Source organism: Catharus ustulatus, chromosome 15, assembly GCF_009819885.2.
Source record: "Catharus ustulatus isolate bCatUst1 chromosome 15, bCatUst1.pri.v2, whole genome shotgun sequence".
NCBI classification, from domain to species: Eukaryota; Metazoa; Chordata; class Aves; order Passeriformes; family Turdidae; genus Catharus; species Catharus ustulatus.
Window position 1 is genome coordinate 3,630,848 of NC_046235.1, and position 18,993 is coordinate 3,649,840.

The window sequence follows — 18,993 nt, forward strand, 5'->3', positions numbered from 1 at the left end:
GGCTGGAGATGGGAGTGAGCAGCCCTTGTGATTATCAGGCTGCAGCTCTTAACAAACAGGTCAGTCACACTCTTCCAAATTTTCTCTCAAATCAAAATAAAAAAAAGCAAGTTTTTTTGTCCTAGTCTCAATTTTTAATAGGAATGTAAATAAAAATAGAAATACAGCTGTACTGTAGGGTGAACTCTTTTATAAAGTAAAGGAGTTTCTCATTAACTTTCAATTAAGTACTGCTCAGGTTTGCTCACAGCCAAGATACATTAATACCAGAAAAAAAAAATACTGTCGGAAATCAAATTTAAATTTATAATTAAGGATATTAGACAATGTGCTTTTCACTATTCAGACCTTTTTTAATCTGAAAAGTAGCAACTTTTAAAATAGGTATATTTAGGGAACTCTTAGGAGGCTTGCAGAGCTTTTATTAATGAAATAAAAGTAAGGTAACACCTTGATTTGTATTTTCAAGTCTCTTATGAAGACTGTAAGGGTATTACAATTCTTCACAGGGCACCACTTATTTACTATAACATTGCTTACCTTACTCAGAGCCTCCAGATATTTGACAAGTCATGAATAAAAGAGCATTAATGCATCCCCTTGAACTACAAGGTGCAGAGTTGAACTACAGCATCCCTGGTTGTTTGATAACACTTTGGAAGCACAGAATTGCCACAGGAAAGAGCTGAAATAAAAGCTCCAGCTCAAACTGCTGCTTTCAGGCTGGAAAAAGGCAGTGTACACCTTAATAAACTTGGACAGATCCAGTCTTTATGGCCTGTGTGGTTTTGGTGATGTCTTTCAGGCCTTTGTTATGTGCTTTTAAAAATTACTGACACATCATGCAGTAAAAAGGGATCAAGTGCTACAGAAACAATAGGTTATAAACTGCTTAATAAACTGAAAGAGCCAAAGATTATGTCCTAAATATGTCAAGGGCCTGAGAGTTTCCAATGGGGATATTTACTAAAAAATACATTCCAAGTTGATTGGAAGAAACATCTTTCACTGTGATTAAAAAATCTTAATTAATATTATACATATATACATTTGTATAATCACACCTTTAGAAGGCAAAACATTTTTAATGAAATAAAGCAGGGAAAATCTCTAAATTTCCTCCTTGGGGCCACTGTAATTGAGTGTGAATCTTTTACTTTTCTTTTCACTCTGCTTTTCAAACTTTCCCTGTGTAACCACTAATGTGGCTCCTGTGCAGCTGTTTGGGACCAAGGGTTTTTGTGCTGAGCATCAAGAGAGCAATTCCCAAATAGGTTTAGCACAAGTGGAATCATTTAGAACAGATTGAAAGCTGTGAGATGAACCATAAAATAATAAAGCCCTGAACTTTATGAAAAGGGTGAAACAATAACTTCACACCCCATGATCAGGCAGCACTTAGCGACAAATCCTGAATCTAAAAGTATATTTACACTTTAATACCAATTTAATGAATGTGAAAACTACAGATATTTTCATTTTTATCTAAAGAAAGTCAAACATGATAAAATGCATAATGGAAGAGTTCAGTTGCACAGAATGATATTGAACAAACAAAAAAACCCCAACTAATCCTAATTAAAATTATTATAGAAAGGACTAATAAAAACAAAGTTAAACTCTTTTTGTCCTACATCCATAGCACTGACATTGTAAAGGTGTTACTGAGACTGACTTTCTGAATTCACTTGGCTGACTAAGGAAAAAAAAGTGTGTTCTGCTTGTCAGTCTTGAGCAGAGTTACAGAAGAAAACACCCTGGTTGGGGGCCTTATCCTAAATAATCAAAGCCCAGTTCTCATGTCACATGGATGATACCCAATCCTGCCCCACTCAAACCCACAATATCCTGTGTGATACTGTGAATATCAGCCTGATCCTGCCCCTGGGGCACAACACCAGAGGGGCTATGGCAGATGTGCACATGCTGCCTTGGCCCAGCTAAAAACACTAAATACTTACCTGAACTTCAAAATTCATGTTCTCCAAAAATTTCTGGTTCATTGTCTCTGCAAATTTGTTGATGGCTCTCAAGAAGACCCTAAAAAATAATAAAGAAAAGGCAGTGATACAGATAAATGGATGTAACCCCTGGCAATCAATCCCCACTGTGTGTGACTGTGGTGGAAGCACATTTGGCACTGAACACATTGGGAGCATCACACATGAGCACAGCAGTGACAATCTGCACAGTGGCACAGGATTTACAGTGCTACCCATCAACAAAATTACACAATTGTCAAAAAGTTTCTCCACCTCTGCTGGAAAAGTCAGACAATATAATTTTGATTCCCCTGCTGCACACTCTGCTGCATTCTGAGAAAACAGAGCAATTCTTCCAAACCCAGTGTCACCTTCTGCCAAACCCAGATCACTCACAGGGTGGAATCACCCCCTGGAACAGCTCCTGTGCTCACATCATTAGTTAGGAGCTGCCACTTCAGAGATATTAAGTTCAGCTTTTCAGTTTTCTTACAGGTGGGGAGGGCAGGACAACACCTCTGCCCACCTTCCTCCCCAGGGGGATTATAAAAACATTCCAGAGAGTGAAAATATACATTCAAAATACTATACAGTCACTTCTTCCAAGAGTAAGAGCATGAACATTACCCCTCCAGCCTGAAAAGCAGCACCTATTTAAGCTCTTGATTAATGCAGCATGGTTAAGTCATGTTTCTAAAGCTAATTTCTTTGTCTGACTTCCCAGCATGGGACATTCATAAAACAAAAATCAATTTTATCTTTAAATATTTATAAAGTTTATTTTAATAATTCAGTTGTTTTCAAAATTGGAAATTGTCTGAAAGTGATCATCTGCCTCTGCTTCATAGGTAATTTTTTTAAAGCTATTAAGTGGAAATATTTCTAGGGAAAACACTGTAGAAGCAAACAGAAAGGTGAACACAAGGGAAAACCAATCCTAATTGTTCAAATGTATTGATTAGCTGCCAACTAGATATTCCCAGTCAGGAAAAAAAATCTAATAGTTACAACAGCCAGGCCCAGAAATCCCCATCTCAGTGATTAGCAACATCAGAGAAAGCAATAATTCAATAATTAGGATTATCAGCAAAACATTAAGAAACCACAGGATATCCATATGTTCTGGCAAAAGACTGCTGTGTCCTCGTGCTGGATTCTCTGTGGTGTTTTGGTGTCCCACCTCTAAAGGATAAATAAATAGGAAAAGAAAGAAGAGAGCAGAAAACACACAAATAATTGTGTGGCATGATCCTCAGTCAGGGACACACTGACAGAGCAGGGAGGTGACAGGATCTACAAAATCAGAGAGCTGTGGAGATGAGAGGCTGAGTGCTCACAGCTTCCCAGGGAAGCTTCAGAGAGCCCTGAGCACAACCAGGATGTGCATCCAAAATAATCAAACCCAGCTTCTGTGTGAAGCTGGCTCAACTCAGCAGCTCTTTGCTATGGGATGCTGTAAATGCCTGAATTTTACACTGGATCAGAAGTTATCAGACACCAAAGGCTAAACTGAAGGGAGGACAATGAAATGCCATTGGTCATTGGAGAAGGACCATTGGTCACTGATAGAACACAGCAAACAAGCTCTGCTGTCACCCTGGTCCCCTGGCAGCTCTCTGTGAGCCACTGGAGAAACAGAACAGCCAGGGAAAGGAGTTTTAGTTCCATCACAAACAAACAAATAAACAAACAACAACGACAACAAAAAACAAACACAAAACAAACCCACCACAAAAACAACAAAAAAAAAAAAATCAGAAGGGCTAAGTCCAGTCTTTTCCTATTTCCTAATGAGGGAGGTAAAGCAAAAATTTCAGTTTTTGGCATGTTTAGGACAGGGAATCCCACTGAACCCCTGAGTAATCATCCAAAGGAGCTTCATTAGAGCAGTGACATCCCAGAGAGAGATCTCTTGTTGGGGGTGATGTTCTCCAGGAGGAAAATGTTCTTTGTGAAAACCTAAAGAAGAATGTCTTTCCATCTGTGTGACATTCCCCTGTACTGCTGATGGGATGAAGGAAATTCAGGAATTATTGGCTCACCTTGCCCAGTCCTCTTTGCTGAGGTGACCAGAGGGATGCTGTGGCAGAGGGAGGTGAGAGATTTCTGGGGGTGCTGTGTCACTCACAGCAGCCTCTCACACACTCAGCAGTGGTCCAGGGCATCCTCTGATCTCATCTTCAGCACTGGCTCAGCTAATCTTGCCAGCTGAATTAGGGGCTGATTTGGGACAAGCCAAGAGGCATCAAATCTCCTGCAGTTCAAGAAATCAAATTTTGCTCTCTCTTGCAGGTTATCAGGGTTCTGCTGAACACCCTGTGCAGGCTCCCAGGCCTGCCCTGTGCCCCCAGTGCCATTTCCCAGCCTTGGCCACCTTTATGTGATCAACTCCCAGCAAATAAACACCTCCTTCCCTAAGGCTCCACTCACATGGGGATATTTATCTCCTCCCAGCTGCCTGATACTGGACACAAACAGTTCAGGATGTTGCAAAAAAAAAAAAAAAAAAAAAAAAAGGGGATTCTAGAGAAGTGATTTATTTCAGGCAGCACAAAACCCCACACAGCTCAGCAGAATCAAGACAGGTTATTCTCTATCATCATCATCACCATTCTTCTTCTGAACAGGAATTTTAGGTCAAGGCCTTGTCAGTTTTCTGTAGCTCTGTATTGCTCTAGACCCTCGGATTTACAAAGTTTATTTCTTGCCAACTCACATAAGCAAGTTCTTGAGCTCCAGCTGCTCAGGGAGAGCATTTCCCTTCACTCAGAGTTTTTGGCTGGAGCAGGAGGGGGTGTCTTCCATTTCTGAGGCTTTTAAAATTCCCAAATTCTGTGCATTTCCACACACTTCCAGCACCATGGCAAAACACATCACCTAAATATCCAGTTCTGGCAGACTCTGGTATAATCTGGTGCTAATAACTTTCCTTGCAATAAAAATATCCCACACTTTTCAGTATTTTAGTCTTTGAACAGAAATATCATGCAAGATAGAGTAGAAATAATCATAGCTTAAACACACATGAAATTTATTTGTGGAAATCTATTTGCTAATATGGACATATTACTGGGTATCATAAAAATTCTTGTGAAGAGCTTGTGAACTTTAACCTTATAGAAAAACCTAAGAAATACTGAGGTATTTAATGCTCAGTAGAAATCATGGAAAATATTAAAAATATTTACTGGTTTCTCTACAAGATAATTATATGTAAGCTGTCTTCTGTAAATATCCCTTTCACTCTCACAAATACTTTTATCTGACACACTGGAATGACACGTTTTCAGGGAGCATGCAATATTTCCAGGCTGTCAAGTTCCAAATATTTTCATGCATTTGTATTTTGCCTAAAGGTGTATCTATTCCTGTCATTGGGAGTCACTTAGGCAGTGGGTTTGAATCTATTCCTGGCTCCTGCCAATGCCTCAATGATTTCACTGTCCTGCCTCAGTCTCCACTTTCACCAAATAGGACATTAATTAAGTAGCCACAACTATGAAAATAAACAGGTACTTGTAAAATAGTGGGAGATTTGGATAAAAAAAGGATAAATTATATTTTTAAATACTAATCTTTAAAGACTCAAATTAAATTGTCACATTTTCAATTTATTTTAATGAAACAATAACTTTTCTACAGTCACTAACTACAGAATTAATTTCCTCATCAGTTTAAATAATTGTGGTCTAAAACTGCTGAAATTCCTTTACCCACAATAACTTCAATGATATTTCCTGAGTTTATGAGGATTGATGTTTCTAATGTACAGCTCATTTAAAACTCTTGGGCCTGAAGATTTATGGAAGCTCTTCAAAGTCCAAATCTCTGGGCTAAATGTGGGTATAAAAATGCAGAGTTTTGGCATAGGACAGCAACAAAACTGCCATGGTTCAGCTGCTCCTGTTTCCTCTCTCTCTCTCTGAATTTCCTGCTGCTTCTGCTTTACTTTATTGTATTGTCAGAGACATTTGTTAAAAATTTTGGCTGGAAAGAAAACCCAAAGAATAGAAATCTGTGCCACTGCACTCAGTTTCACACACTTAGATGTCGGTTCTAGGGGAGAGCAGTACCTAAAGTAACACAGAGAAATAATTTAAGACAGAAAAAACTGACAATTCTTGTCACTCTAAGATAAAAATTTGATTTCAAGCCGGTTCTCGCTCAAAATAAAACAGAGGGATTGAGATGGAGCAAGGAAAGAATTCTGTATTTATAAACAACATATCAATCAAAACAGGATTTCAGGGCCATTTCTCAGAAGATGAGGATTTTGTCTAACAGTAAAATAGGCCTGCATGTTGTCCTTGTTTTTGAAGTGTAAATAGGTAATAAACCTAAAATTCCGATCTGCAACTCCAAGTTATTTTTAGCAAGCTAGTTAGAATTGTTACATCAGCTTCCTGCAACATAAACCAAAGAGAATTTAATAAAACAAACAAACAAACAACAGTCCCTACAAACCCCAAACAAACAAACCCTTAAATTCACATTGACTGTTCTGAGGTGGCTTTGCCAAAGCTGGCCTTTTTCTTTTCAAGAGCACCTTGTTCCAAACAAAGAACTCTTCTGGATCCACAAGATGATTTTGGGAAAGGTGCATAAATCAGATCCAGCATTAGAAACATTTGCAAAGTAATGAACAGACCTTTCCTCTGACTCTTCAGGTGAATTCTTTTAAAGCAGTGCCCAGCTGCAGTGAGATGCTCCTCCATGTCTTTTCAGGTTCACATGCTCTAAAATCTGTGAGTTCACTGCTGCAGCTCCCAGAGGAGTAACCCAGATACTGAGGTGAAGGCTGAATGAATTCACTCAGGTGTTGCTGAGCATCAGCTCAAGCTCCTGCTGCTAGGGCTGCTCACTGATGTCATGACAGGTGGAAAAAATGAATCAGGTATGACCTTCCACTGGATAATCAGACACAGAAGAAGGAAGTTTAAAAGAGTGTATTTCCTGTGTTGAGAAAAGTTGTTCAAAGAATCCATTAAAATGTTGGCATATATGGGGTTTGCAAAGTCACATCTAAAAGCCAGTGGAGTTTTTACAATTCAGAATTTGTCCCCACAAACCCTAAGTGTTTTTCCCACAGAGAGTCTGGTCCAAAATTCAAGCCTGAAGGAGTTACACTAACTTCAGTGGTTTTTGTAATTCCCAAAACTGATCCATCTGTGATTCATCAGTGAATCCTCTACTTGAACTGATGAGGAATGTGAGGAAAGTTCTTGCAAACCCTGGAGGATGTCCTGACTATTATTTTTAAAGATATTTTCTGAGTTTGGATAGAAAAAGTTTGGCCATTATGCCAATTCTGTGAGATCTGGAGCAGGGAACAGCAGAGCCAAAACAATTCTCGTACATAATTTATATCAACTCGGTATCATCCTCCTAAAATGTTGTGCAGGAGACACCTGATGGGTTTTGTAACATAAGGAAAACACAAGGGAAAAGCAGCTCAACTCAAATGATTCTCCTGTGGGCTTCTGTCACCTTTTCTCTGCATTGTTGTGTGCAGAAGATGCAGAAGGCACATTACAGAATGGAAAGATTCAGAGTGGGTCAGACCCAAACCCCAACGCTGGTCACTGAAAGGGACTGGAACAGTGAATGGCAATTATAAATTAATGCTGGATTGTACAAAATACACAGAAGAGAGACCAGCAATCAGTGTGACAGGAGAGACAAAAACACTCAGGTACTACAGGTGAAATAACAAAAATCTTCACAAAGCAACAGCAGAAATTACCCCCTAATAGCACAGCAATCACTGATTTAGAAATGAAGGGTAATGCAAGATGGAAACAATATTTAAAAACCTTGTGGCTACATGAAACCTAGTTATGAAGAGCACAATAATGGCAACACTTGGGAAGAAATCCACTTCCATGGTAACTGGAGAAATATGGCCAGTGGCACAAAGAAAGGAGAATAATTTCATCATATTTCTCCCTTGTGTCAACTCAGCTTCGCTACAGGCTGAAGAATAATTTCTTGAACCATTCATATTGAATTCTAATGATAAGGCAACTGCCATATTCCTAAATTCTTTTCCAATGCACACCCAGAGTGTAACTAATAACATGGTCAGAAAGCAACTGCTTCCAAAGGGCTGTGCCCCAGCTGCTCCTGTCTCAATTACAACACTGGGGCTTGTTTCAAATACATACTGCGCTTTTCCTTATTACCATTATTTGAAAGTTTGTATTAAACAGCTATGCCAAGCATCCAGAATATTGCATGCTCTAATGTGTCAGAGTTATTCTGACAGCAGCACAATGAAATCCCAGACAAAGTCAGGAACTGCAGTGGCTTTGAGCCAAGTTTCCACGTGGGACCCTTGCCTTGGCCAACAAGCCTTTATACATGGCTTTTCCTTCAGCATCCACCCAAAACACGCTCTAAACACTGTGCAGCTCTCATTTAGGAGCCAAAAGACATTTTCAAGTCTGCATAGTAAGTGCACATTCCATGCCAAACTCCTAGAAATGGGATGTTTTGAATGCTTTAAGGAACTTCATGGCTTGAAAATGAAGCGTACGAAGAGCTGCGGGAATGGGCTCTAAGTAAATCAGCTTCAGAGCTCTCAGAACTTCATTACTTTCAGTAATTTTGCTTCTATTGTGGCTTTCTTCTCATTCTGTCTGCTTTGCTTTTCTGTGCATTCCAGACAATTTTTTTGCATAGTAGAAATATTCTGAATTAATGAAAAAAATTAGCAATCACATGCTGTCTTTAGTGCTAATCAAGGCTGGGAATTAGACACAAAGATGAAACCCTGTTCTTAAAAGTGAAATTAATGTCTTAACAAAGTTATGTCAGGATGTCACACACTAATAAACTCCCACAGCCTTCACTTTTAAAGGAAGTTTGAATTGATATTGCATAATAACTTCTCCATTCTTCCACTGATTTTCATTGCATTGAACCAGCAAACTATGAATTTTAAAAGAGGTGATTATGCAGCAAATACATAATACACCAGCAGGGTTATTTTGTGATGCTGCTGGTAAAAAAATATGAAAATTACCTGTTCAAAATAATGTTAGATACAAGGAAATTGCATATATTTTATGTCCTGAAAATCTCCAATTAGATGAAGTTCTGGTCAAAGTTACTCAGAATGGGGAACACAGAAGGACTCAATTGCACTTACAACTAATGAAAATCATGAGTATTGAATTTTTAGCATTTTATGCAGTGACAGAACAGTTTGTGTGGGTAATCTCTTCAAAGTTTTTTTACTCATTTGCACATATATTCTACAGAGGGGAAAATACTCCTCGTTGTCTTAATCCCCAGATGTTTTATTAAATTTAAAATACTTGAAAACATTTTATAACAGGCCACACAGCAAAGAACCTTGGGGGTTTCTATCTGCAAGTCAAAGTTGTATCTAGGAAAATAACAGTTTATCTCACTGACTTCCTGAGAATATCAAATTACCAAGTTTTGGTTTTGTTGTTTTTTTTTTTTTTTTTTTAATGTGTTGAGTTGTTTTCTCCACTGAAGACTTTTCTTTTACTTCAGAGAGCTCTTGGCCTGGGAGTGTGAGCATCCCAGCAGCTGATGTCAGGAAAGATGAGACACTCTGGGAGTGGGAATGGGACATCTCCCTGCACGTTTTCTCTCTGCATTTCAGATAATAAGATTAAATAAATGACTGCAGTTAAAACCTGCCAGGCATCCACTCTGTACCCTGACCACCATGGGCAGCTGCCTCCCTTGCTGAGCAGATTATCTGCTGCAGCCAGCACAGAATGAAGTGTTTGCATTCCTGGTAAGCAGATAATAATTCCAGGCACAGATCAGAGCCAGCAGCACGCAGAGCCAGTGCAGGATGAGCCCTCTGTGCTGGGAGGATGCAGGTGATGGCAGGGCAGGGGACACTGGCACAGGCACAGCCAGTGACTCTTTGTGCCAGGCTGGCTGGTGGGAGCCTGAGAAGTTTTGAGCTTTCTGTGCTTTCTGGCACTGACCCCCTGGAGAACACTGCTTTGGATCTGAAGGCTTCCAAATTTGAGTGATGGAGTTAAAGTCGTGTGATTTCACATGGGGAAGGGTTTTGAGTTAGGGGTTTTCATAATATAGTCATAGGTATGGGACAAGAAAGAGTTTTTTTAATGTTGTCTCTCTCTTCTTCCTTCTTCTTCATGATTTCAGGTAGTTTTTGGTTGGACAGTCAGTGCTGCACTGTGGGTCACAGGGGTTTGGTTATTGGGTCAAAAGTATAAATAATACAGGTGTTAATTCTTTATTGGGCTGTTTAGCTTTACAAGACCTTGTAACTCACTGGATTCAGCTCCATTTTGCTCACTTTTAGCTGGTAGCTGGAAGTGTTGCAGAGCTCTCTGTACTTTAGATAAGATTTAATAAACAACCAAGCCTGAATAAGAAATTCATCTCTTTCCTGTTTTTAATCCTGACTCTGAGAGAAGGCAGAAGAAAATGAAGACAAGGCACTAATTAGGTGGTGCAGTTACCCCATTTACAGCTGGGAGCTGCCAGCAGAGCCCCAAGGGATCAGCCACAGCTGGAAATGGAATTGTCTATGGAAGCAAAGCACAGCCCACAGGGAAAGCACTGCCCCTGCCTTACCCCACTGCTCAGGTTTGTTAATGGCATTGCCCTGATTACCAACACTGACTTTTGCAGAGACTGAGAAAGACAATGAGGAAACAGAAAAATCTGGATTTAATGGGCAGGAGATACAAATTTGAGAACACTGAGGCATTATATACCAAATACCCCAGCATGGGAAACAACAAAAAAATAAATAAATTTCCTTCTGAAAGGAACTTTATATTAACAGGGAAACTGCATTTCATCAAGGACATTTTTAGTCTCATAACAAAGCCAGGCTGTCCAAGGACACATCCTATCACTGTACACAATTAAATCAATGACTAAACAGCAACATTTGTTTGCACTTGTTATAATACCTTATTTACCCCTTTCTGCATAAAAGAATATTTTTGTTAGACATTTATACTTGTTGCTTAAAATATTTTTTCATACATTAAAATTACGCAGTTCTGCAATGTGCCATAAGCCTGTGTATAAATGTATTCTGCTCCCCTGAAAATTCAAGCCCTTATAAAAACAATGGCATTTCTATATGATGTTTAAATCAGGCAAAAGTTGCAGAGGAAAACAAGATCAAAGAAAAGAATTACTCGTATGCAGCAGATCAGCCTTCTAAATTCTGCCTTATTTGCACAAAATAAACCATAACACCGTCATCCAACCTTACTTACATAAATCAATGAGCTTTCAGGGTAAAACTAACCTCAACTATTCATTTGGGGATTGGTATGGGTTCTTTTGTTTCTCTGGTTTTTAAATATGGCAAGTTTTATTTCCACCAACAGATAAATGGAAGACTGAGAAGCAGCTCAAATATTTAAATTAATTTGAAGTTTTCCTCCCTTTCAACTTGAGTTCATTGAATCACAGAATGGTTTGGGTTGGAAGGGACCTTAAAGCTCATTTAATTCCCCCTGGACACCTTCCACTGGCACAGGCAGCTCCAAGCCCTGCCCAACCTGGCCTTGAACACTTTATTCCAAGCTTGTGTACAGGACCATCCATCCATATATAGAAAACAAATTTTTCAGGAGCTACAGAGCCATTCTCTGTTGATCTTTGAAAAGAAAAACACAAAAAACCACAGGCCTGGAATCCCCGCTGTCCTCCCTTGAACAAAAAGTCCCAGCAGACCCTTGCTGGGCACCAAAGAGGAATTTATTCTGCATCCCTTTTCTGCAGGGTAACCCTGCAGAAGTGCTGAGGTGCCTGGGCTGCAGGTGACACTGATTGGAGCTTTGGCTGAATTAACAGCAGTGCTCCAAGTGTGAGCTCCACCAGAGCCACGTCTGGAGGGTGTCACAAAGCAGTTCATCAGCAAGTAAGCAGCTATTTTTAGTATGTATAATGAAAGAAATTGACAACAATTCCAGCTCTTTTGCCAAATACCTGCAGTGCTAAACCTTTCAAGTTAGACTTGAAAAGCACTGGGGAAGACTTGACTCTGACAGATGTCTGAAAACACTCAGATACCCAGGTAATTAAAACATATTTTAGAAAAAGCTGAACTACTGGTGTTAGAAAATACCCTACACTGTTAGCTTGCAGGAGTTTTTTCAGCAAGTAGGATCTGACCTTGAAATGTGCTGGTGAAACTGTTTCCATTTATTTTTAAATACGTCAAAACAGTGTGAGCAAGGTTCAAAAATCCAACCCAAATGGACATGCAAACAATCAAAGTGCTCACTAAGCCACTTTAGACTGGATACCAAGCAAACTGAGGCACTAATTATGATAAGATCAAATACTTCAGACTCCCTGTGAGGAATTCCCATTTCAAAGCCCAGAGGACAAGGGAAGGGATGGGAACACTTTCCCTGTGGTTGCTAACCCTGCTAACTGCTCCTTTTACTCAGCCACTCTGACTCCCTGTGCACTTCATGTTGACAATAAAGTGCATGAATTTCCTAGCAAAAATTACAGCTCTCTCAATTAAAATTATGAACAGCTGAAAGATAAACAGACTATATGGTATTACCTAAACCAGCAGAGCATTTCCCCACAAATGCCATGTAATTAGGAATTACTGCTTTTAATAAGTTAATAGCCAATATCTAAGTGTCATGAGTGGAATAAAGTGCCCACACAAGCAGTAGTAACTAATAAGAAGAACACAGTAAGCAACTTTAATTAGAACAAAAGTTAATTAAATCCACCACTGAGGATCACAAAACCAACTCAGATATTATATTCTCATGACCTCAATGATGATGTTACTGTTTCCCAAAGTGTTCTGCCCTACCTAGCATGCCATAAAAAAGTGTTCTTTCCATCTTGCTGTTAATGGAAGGGGGGTGGGGACAGGAAGAAGAAAAGGTATTTCACCATTTCATTATTTCATTATTTCACTATTTCATTATTTCATTATATCATTCCCTCTTTTCATTCTCTGTTGCTCATTGAATTCTGCCTGTCACACACAGCTTCTGCCTCCTTCAAAAGTGCTTTGGGCTTAGCATGCTTGGGAAGCAAAGAGCACATTGTTTATCATAGTGATTTAAAGTCATTTGTGTTAAATCACTCCATCCTGACACAGTCAAAGCTCAAGAAGTACAGTAATTTCACGATTATAAGACGCACCTGATTATAAGCTGCATGTCCGGGTGTCGGCAACTGTCTTGGGTTACAACACAGAGTGTGATCAAAGGTATCTGTTCTATCACCATCTGTTGAGGGTGGGGGCAGTGATCCTCATCTCCGTGGGAGATATTCCGCTAATGGGCCATCCATTGAAACCAGACAGGGCATTGTTCTTTATCTTTTCACAACCCATCCTTCCTCCAGTGAGTCATTTTCTGCTAATGGCCATTGAGTCCCACTGTGGGACTGATAAAATTACTGCATCCCATTGGGAGTTGCTCCAGCCAGGGGGAAGAGCCCAACTTTTCTTACCAAGATAAAAACAGAGGTGTTGGGACACTAAGGGAGCCCCTTTCTTGACTGGACTCCAGAGGAAAACTGGATTTCTCCACATCACCACTGGACCTTTAGAGGGAAACTGCACCTTGTACAGGAGCACTGCTCCAACTGAGCCACATCTGTCACTGCAGGAGGATGCAGCCACCATGGAATGGGACTGCTGCCAACACCCTGCCTGACAGGGTGTCAGGTTGTACTCTGACTTTGTCAGGGTTTGCAGTTTGTTTCTTTGCAGTATTGTATTTCTATTTTAATTTCCCTAGAAAAGAACTGTTATTCCTAATTCCCTTATCTTCGCCTGAAAGCCCCTTGATTTCAAAATTATAATAATTTGGAGGGAGGGGGTTTACATTCTCCATCTCACAGAGAGGCTCCTGCCTTTCTCAGCAGACATCTGTCCTCCAAATTAAAACAGGTACTTTTTGTTCTTTGTCCGTATATAAGCCGCACCTGATTATAAGCTGCACTTCGGGTTCGGACCAAAATTTTTAGTCAAAATGGTGCAGCTTATAATCATGAAATTACTGTAAGTTTAGTCATTTAAGCTTCTACTCCAATTTTTTCAACTCACCCACCAGAATTTCTCCTGGACAAGAATCTGCCCATTCTCTCTTTCTTTGCACCCTGTAAGAAGTTATTCTCTTATTTTGTGCCCCCATCTATGCCAGACATTAAAGTTTTAGCTGAAATATTCCTGATACCAATCAGGCACTGGCAGTTTTTACTTCCAGATAACAGGAATTGGGGTGTCCAGCTCAGCAAACAGAGCTTGTGATGTTCTTCCTTCTCCTCTGCTCTCTGTAAATCACTGATTTCACATTTCTGTGCTCCAGTCCCTGCTACAGCAAAACTCCTCCAATTCCCACTTTCCTTGCAAGGAAACCTTTTGGAACTTTGAAAAATATTTTAAATTATGAGATCATACATGGTTAGGTCATAGGAGACCTGCTGAAATAAGAGAGAGAATTAATAAAAGGAAAATAAAGGAATATTAAATTCACAACTTTAACTAATTATATATTTGATTCAGGGGTATGTTTGGAGATTTTCTAAAATTTACTTGAAATGTTAAAAGAATTCAGGTTAAACAATAAAATAGGAATTAAAATCATTATATACTACAGAATTTGTATTTTTAATACAATGGTTTTGAAATTAAATATGGAAATAAAATTTGAGCCTTAAAAATCAAGCTTCTAGAGAAATACTGTTCTTTCCAGTACATATAAAGGAAATTTTGGCTCAAATTAAATTTTATAGTTTAAATGATGGTGCTAGAAGTGGTTCTAGAAGCAAGCCAGAGGACACACAGGATCATGCAGGGAGCCAGGCTGTGCTGCTCACCCTGAGGTGTCACCAGCTGCACCTGCCCTGCCCAGGTGACACCACAGATGTGCCCACAGCCCCCTCCAAGCTCTTGGAAAATGCTGAAAGGGGAGACTTGAGGCAAAACACCTCCTCCAGGGAGGAAAAAATCCTGCATGAGCCTCCTGCTCACAACAGGGGAATAGAGAATGCAAAACTTGTATTGTGCTGATATTTTTTGTGTTTGGTTTGTTGGGGTTTTGCTTTAATTGTCTTTTCTTCTCTTGGTGTTATTATAAGAGACCTAAGCCTGATCCCCTGTGACTTTTTCCTCTGCTACTTCTCTGGTTTGTGGTAAAGAATGTTAACAAGGCAAATCTAGAAAACTAAATTAGTCTTCAATTTATTTTGTAGAACATCCATTCCCTCAAAAAAATCCCACTCAAAACACAAACAAAGAAAAAACCAAAACCAAATTTCTATAAAGACTAATAAAAATCCTTCCTCTCAGTTGTTGATATAACATAAAATTAAGACATAAAGTAAGATCAATAACTCATTTCCTTATGCATTCCAGAGAACAGCAACATAATCAAGGAGTATAAACAGTGCCAAGTCATTTTAGGTAAGCAATGTGTTTACAGGAGAACTATTAAATAGTCCCTAAACAATATTTTCTTTAATGCTGACTTATTTATTTACACAGGATAAAGCTTAGAGCAACACAACCTGCCTGGAACAACTTGTGCACAGAGTTCAGAGTCATTGGGAGGCACATGAACTCACGTACAGTCCCCCAAAGCAATTTTTATTGTCAGCAATACAGACACCACAGGTGAAGCCCCAAAGACATTCCTTGACCAAGGACAGACACTTCCCACCCTCACAGAATAAAATAATCCCCTACTTGTGGACAATGCAGGTGTCAGCAGCGTTTTCCAGGTAAGAGGAACAGTTTTACATGTGGAAGGTTTGATGTGCCAGATGATTGCAGGTAGTTTAGTACTAAGCTGTTGTTTTTTAGAGTAATCCTTGCTACATCAAAACTAATTGCAATTGCAGCAGCAGCAACACAAGAATGTGCAAAGAATTAGATTTTACCTGAGAGGCCAAACATTGGCTCAGAGGGGTCAAACTCCTGTGATGTACAAAATGTTACCTGAATTTACACATCCACCAGCACATCTGTACCTGCCCACTCAGGAGAGGGCACAGGGATCCCCCTGCATGGTCACTGATGTCCAGGAGTGGCAAAGTGAGGTTTGGGCACATGACTAGAACCATCACTGCCCACTAGAACACAATCTTCCCTTCTGAATCACAGAATACAAAAAAGCCCCAAATAACTTTTCATTTAACATAATTCCATTAAAATCCTAGATTAAAATCCAATATCAAAATCTGATATCATAAAACTGTAAATTTTATTGACAAATCTTTTCCTCAAGACTGAGGAGACGATCAACTTTACTGAGCATCCTCAGTCCTCGCTTTTTATATATTATAAAAGTGGAAGAGTTGTGTAACTGTTTGTATTTCAAATAAACAGCATCTGTGGCCTAAATTCATTCAAACCTGTGCACTTTGGACACTTAACTCTTAGACCTATCCCTCTGCAATCTCTAGAAAACTCAGTGTTACCACCATGTCTACAAAACTAAAATAAAGATAGTACAGGTGACTGCCAACAGAAGTCTTGCTTAAAAAGTGTATTAACTCAATAACACAATCCAGCAACTAAACTCAACGTGTTTCTTTGAAAACAAAAAGTCAGAATAAGTTCAGCAGTAAAGGTGACATCTAAATAAATTTCAAAATGTAGGTAATTTTCCCTTTCTATTTTAAATGAACTTAAAACACAGGCAACGAGTTATTTGATTGTTTCAGAATGTTTCAGAAAGCCTTCTTGGCATTCCCCCCACTGGAATGATAAAGTTTTCCTAGACTGCACTGAAGAATGCTGTGCAGGCTCTGAATTGAGTCACTCCCAAGCACAGAGCACAGGAGCTCTGGTGCTCCCCCTTACCTGTTCTGCACCATGCTCATGGCCATCCAGTCCGAGGGGTAAACGTTCTTCCCAATGAGATCTTTGAACATTATGAATGTTTCCATCAAGAAGTCCTGGAACAACAAAATGCAGTCAGGCCAGGGCTGTGTAACACACTTGGAAATGTTCCTGGGGGATTAAGGAGCCAGGATGGGGGGCTCCACTTTGCTCTCAGTCAAGAGAAGAGGAACTGGTGATATCAGTAAACCTGAGATTGCAGCCAAAGCCCTGTAGAACAGCAGTCCCAGATTCCAAATGGAAGCTGAAAAGCCATGACATTAAAGTCATTGTACTGGGGTCTTCAGAAAATAGAAGGCATAAATGAATGGAAATAAAAAGTTGTAGGACTTGTGGGTAAAGTTTGATATCTTTTATGAATTAGTATCACTATGCATAATAATGAATAGGTTTGAAAAACACAAGATTCTTTCATTTTTCATTCCATTTGGTCCACACTTAAAATTTCAGTAATAGCACCACTCTGACTTTAAGAAAGGAAGGAAAAGTGCTCAGCTCTTGACAGGTGCAGCTATTGCCTCCATGGACTGACTGTAGATGTAATCCAAACCTGTGCTGTACCCTGACTTACCTGACAGCAACATCAGGAATGTGAAAGGACACACACAGGACTATGGAAACCTTCTGGTACCATGAAATTATGGCAGAAACTATTGCAATAAAAGGAAGCACTAAATAATAGGGCGTTTATTGCATTTAGCTTACAGTGTAATTTACACCAAGAGTAGACTCAATAGTGAAAATGAAATGGAAATGGATCACCATGTGTGAAGTGTGGAGGGAATGTTAACTAGTTGAGGATGGGTTTTGCTGTTGTTTTGTTGTGGGTTTATTGTTTTTATTTTCTCCTTCCTCAAAAGAGTACAGCACAAAGATCCCATTACTAATTCTGGATCATGACATCACCACCTTGGTGCCAGGATCAACAGAAATTTGTTTCTTTCTGAATTTCTGAGAAAAGTGAAGAAGAAGGAGGAGGCACTGCAAAACACAAAGGCAAAAAAATGCACAGCAACAGAATTCATTCTAGGAAGAATCAGACAAGAAACTCCAAAAAAAAAAAAAAAAACCAAAAAAAAAAACACCACAAAAAAACCCAAACAAAACCAAACAAAAAAAATCTACTGAGTTGTCACAGGAAATCAAGTACTGAAACTATCAACTCCAGGATCACTTGGTACTCACCACTAGCTCTGAACTTGTCTGGAAAGTTTCAATGTACACTGAATAATGCTGGTCGTTCATCTGGTTTAGGATCGCTGTCATGCACGCCACAAAATGACTCTGAAAGCAAAGCAGGCAGAATCAACACATGTGGATTGCTTAAGACATGGGATTGTACTCTTTCCAAAGTTGGAGCATGAAAAAATCCCTTTATGTATGTAAAAAGAAATAATATGCAAGCTTTGGTGAGCCCAGATGAAAGAAACAAAGTAAGAACTCCAGAAGGATTATTCAAAAGCTGCCTTGGCAAGGGATGGGCTCTTGTGAGAGCTGCATCATTAATGAGGCACCACATGGAAACACACATTGGGACAAGAAAACTTCTTACATAAAGTACAACTCAGCATCACCTTAAGGCTCCTAAAAGGCATGTGATGTTCCCTAGGATTCTTCTATTCCAAATTCATGGCAAGAAAATATGTTAGAATCAAAAATTTCTAATAATTCTATTATTCAGAAGAAGAAATAGTGCAAGAAATGCTATTTTTTACATTCTGCAGGTGTTTAAGCTGCTGTTAGAGAACTCTCAAACTTGTACAGAACATCATGACCTTCATAACTCAGAACTTCTTTCAAACCTCCTCAAAAGAAAATATTTAGTCTTTCTCAACTCCTAAAGTCAAAATGCTGAAAGATACAACACGATTTCCAGCCCTGAGTTTTCACTGTAAGTTACTGAAAGTCACAAAGTGATTTTTTTCCCAAGCAATAATAGTGAGTTTAATGATTTGCAGTTTCCCTTTAAGACTGTGAAGATTCCTCTTCAGTGATTCCTTTTAGTTTGCTGAAGTTTTCATTCTCAGTTTAAAAACTGCTTTCGGTGCTCTGATTTTATCCTAAAAACAACAAAGCACGCCAAATAATTTTCTTGAATTATTTAATTCAAGACCAAATAATTCTTGAATTATTTAACTTTAA

At 39.2% G+C, this 18,993-nt stretch overlaps 1 protein-coding gene across 2 annotated transcripts in view; it reads right to left on the reverse strand.

The window, feature by feature from the left end:
• Positions 1-18,993, reverse strand: part of DOCK2 (dedicator of cytokinesis 2) — a 186,427-nt gene that overhangs the window by 40,595 nt on the left and 126,839 nt on the right. For both annotated transcript variants that reach the window (XM_033073225.1, XM_033073226.1), the window contains exons 28-30: positions 18,037-18,135; positions 16,813-16,907; positions 1,962-2,040 (exon numbers count right to left, since the gene is read on the reverse strand). In XM_033073225.1, coding sequence (XP_032929116.1) covers positions 1,962-2,040; positions 16,813-16,907; positions 18,037-18,135 — 273 coding nt within the window. The remainder of the gene's footprint in view (positions 1-1,961; positions 2,041-16,812; positions 16,908-18,036; positions 18,136-18,993) is intronic.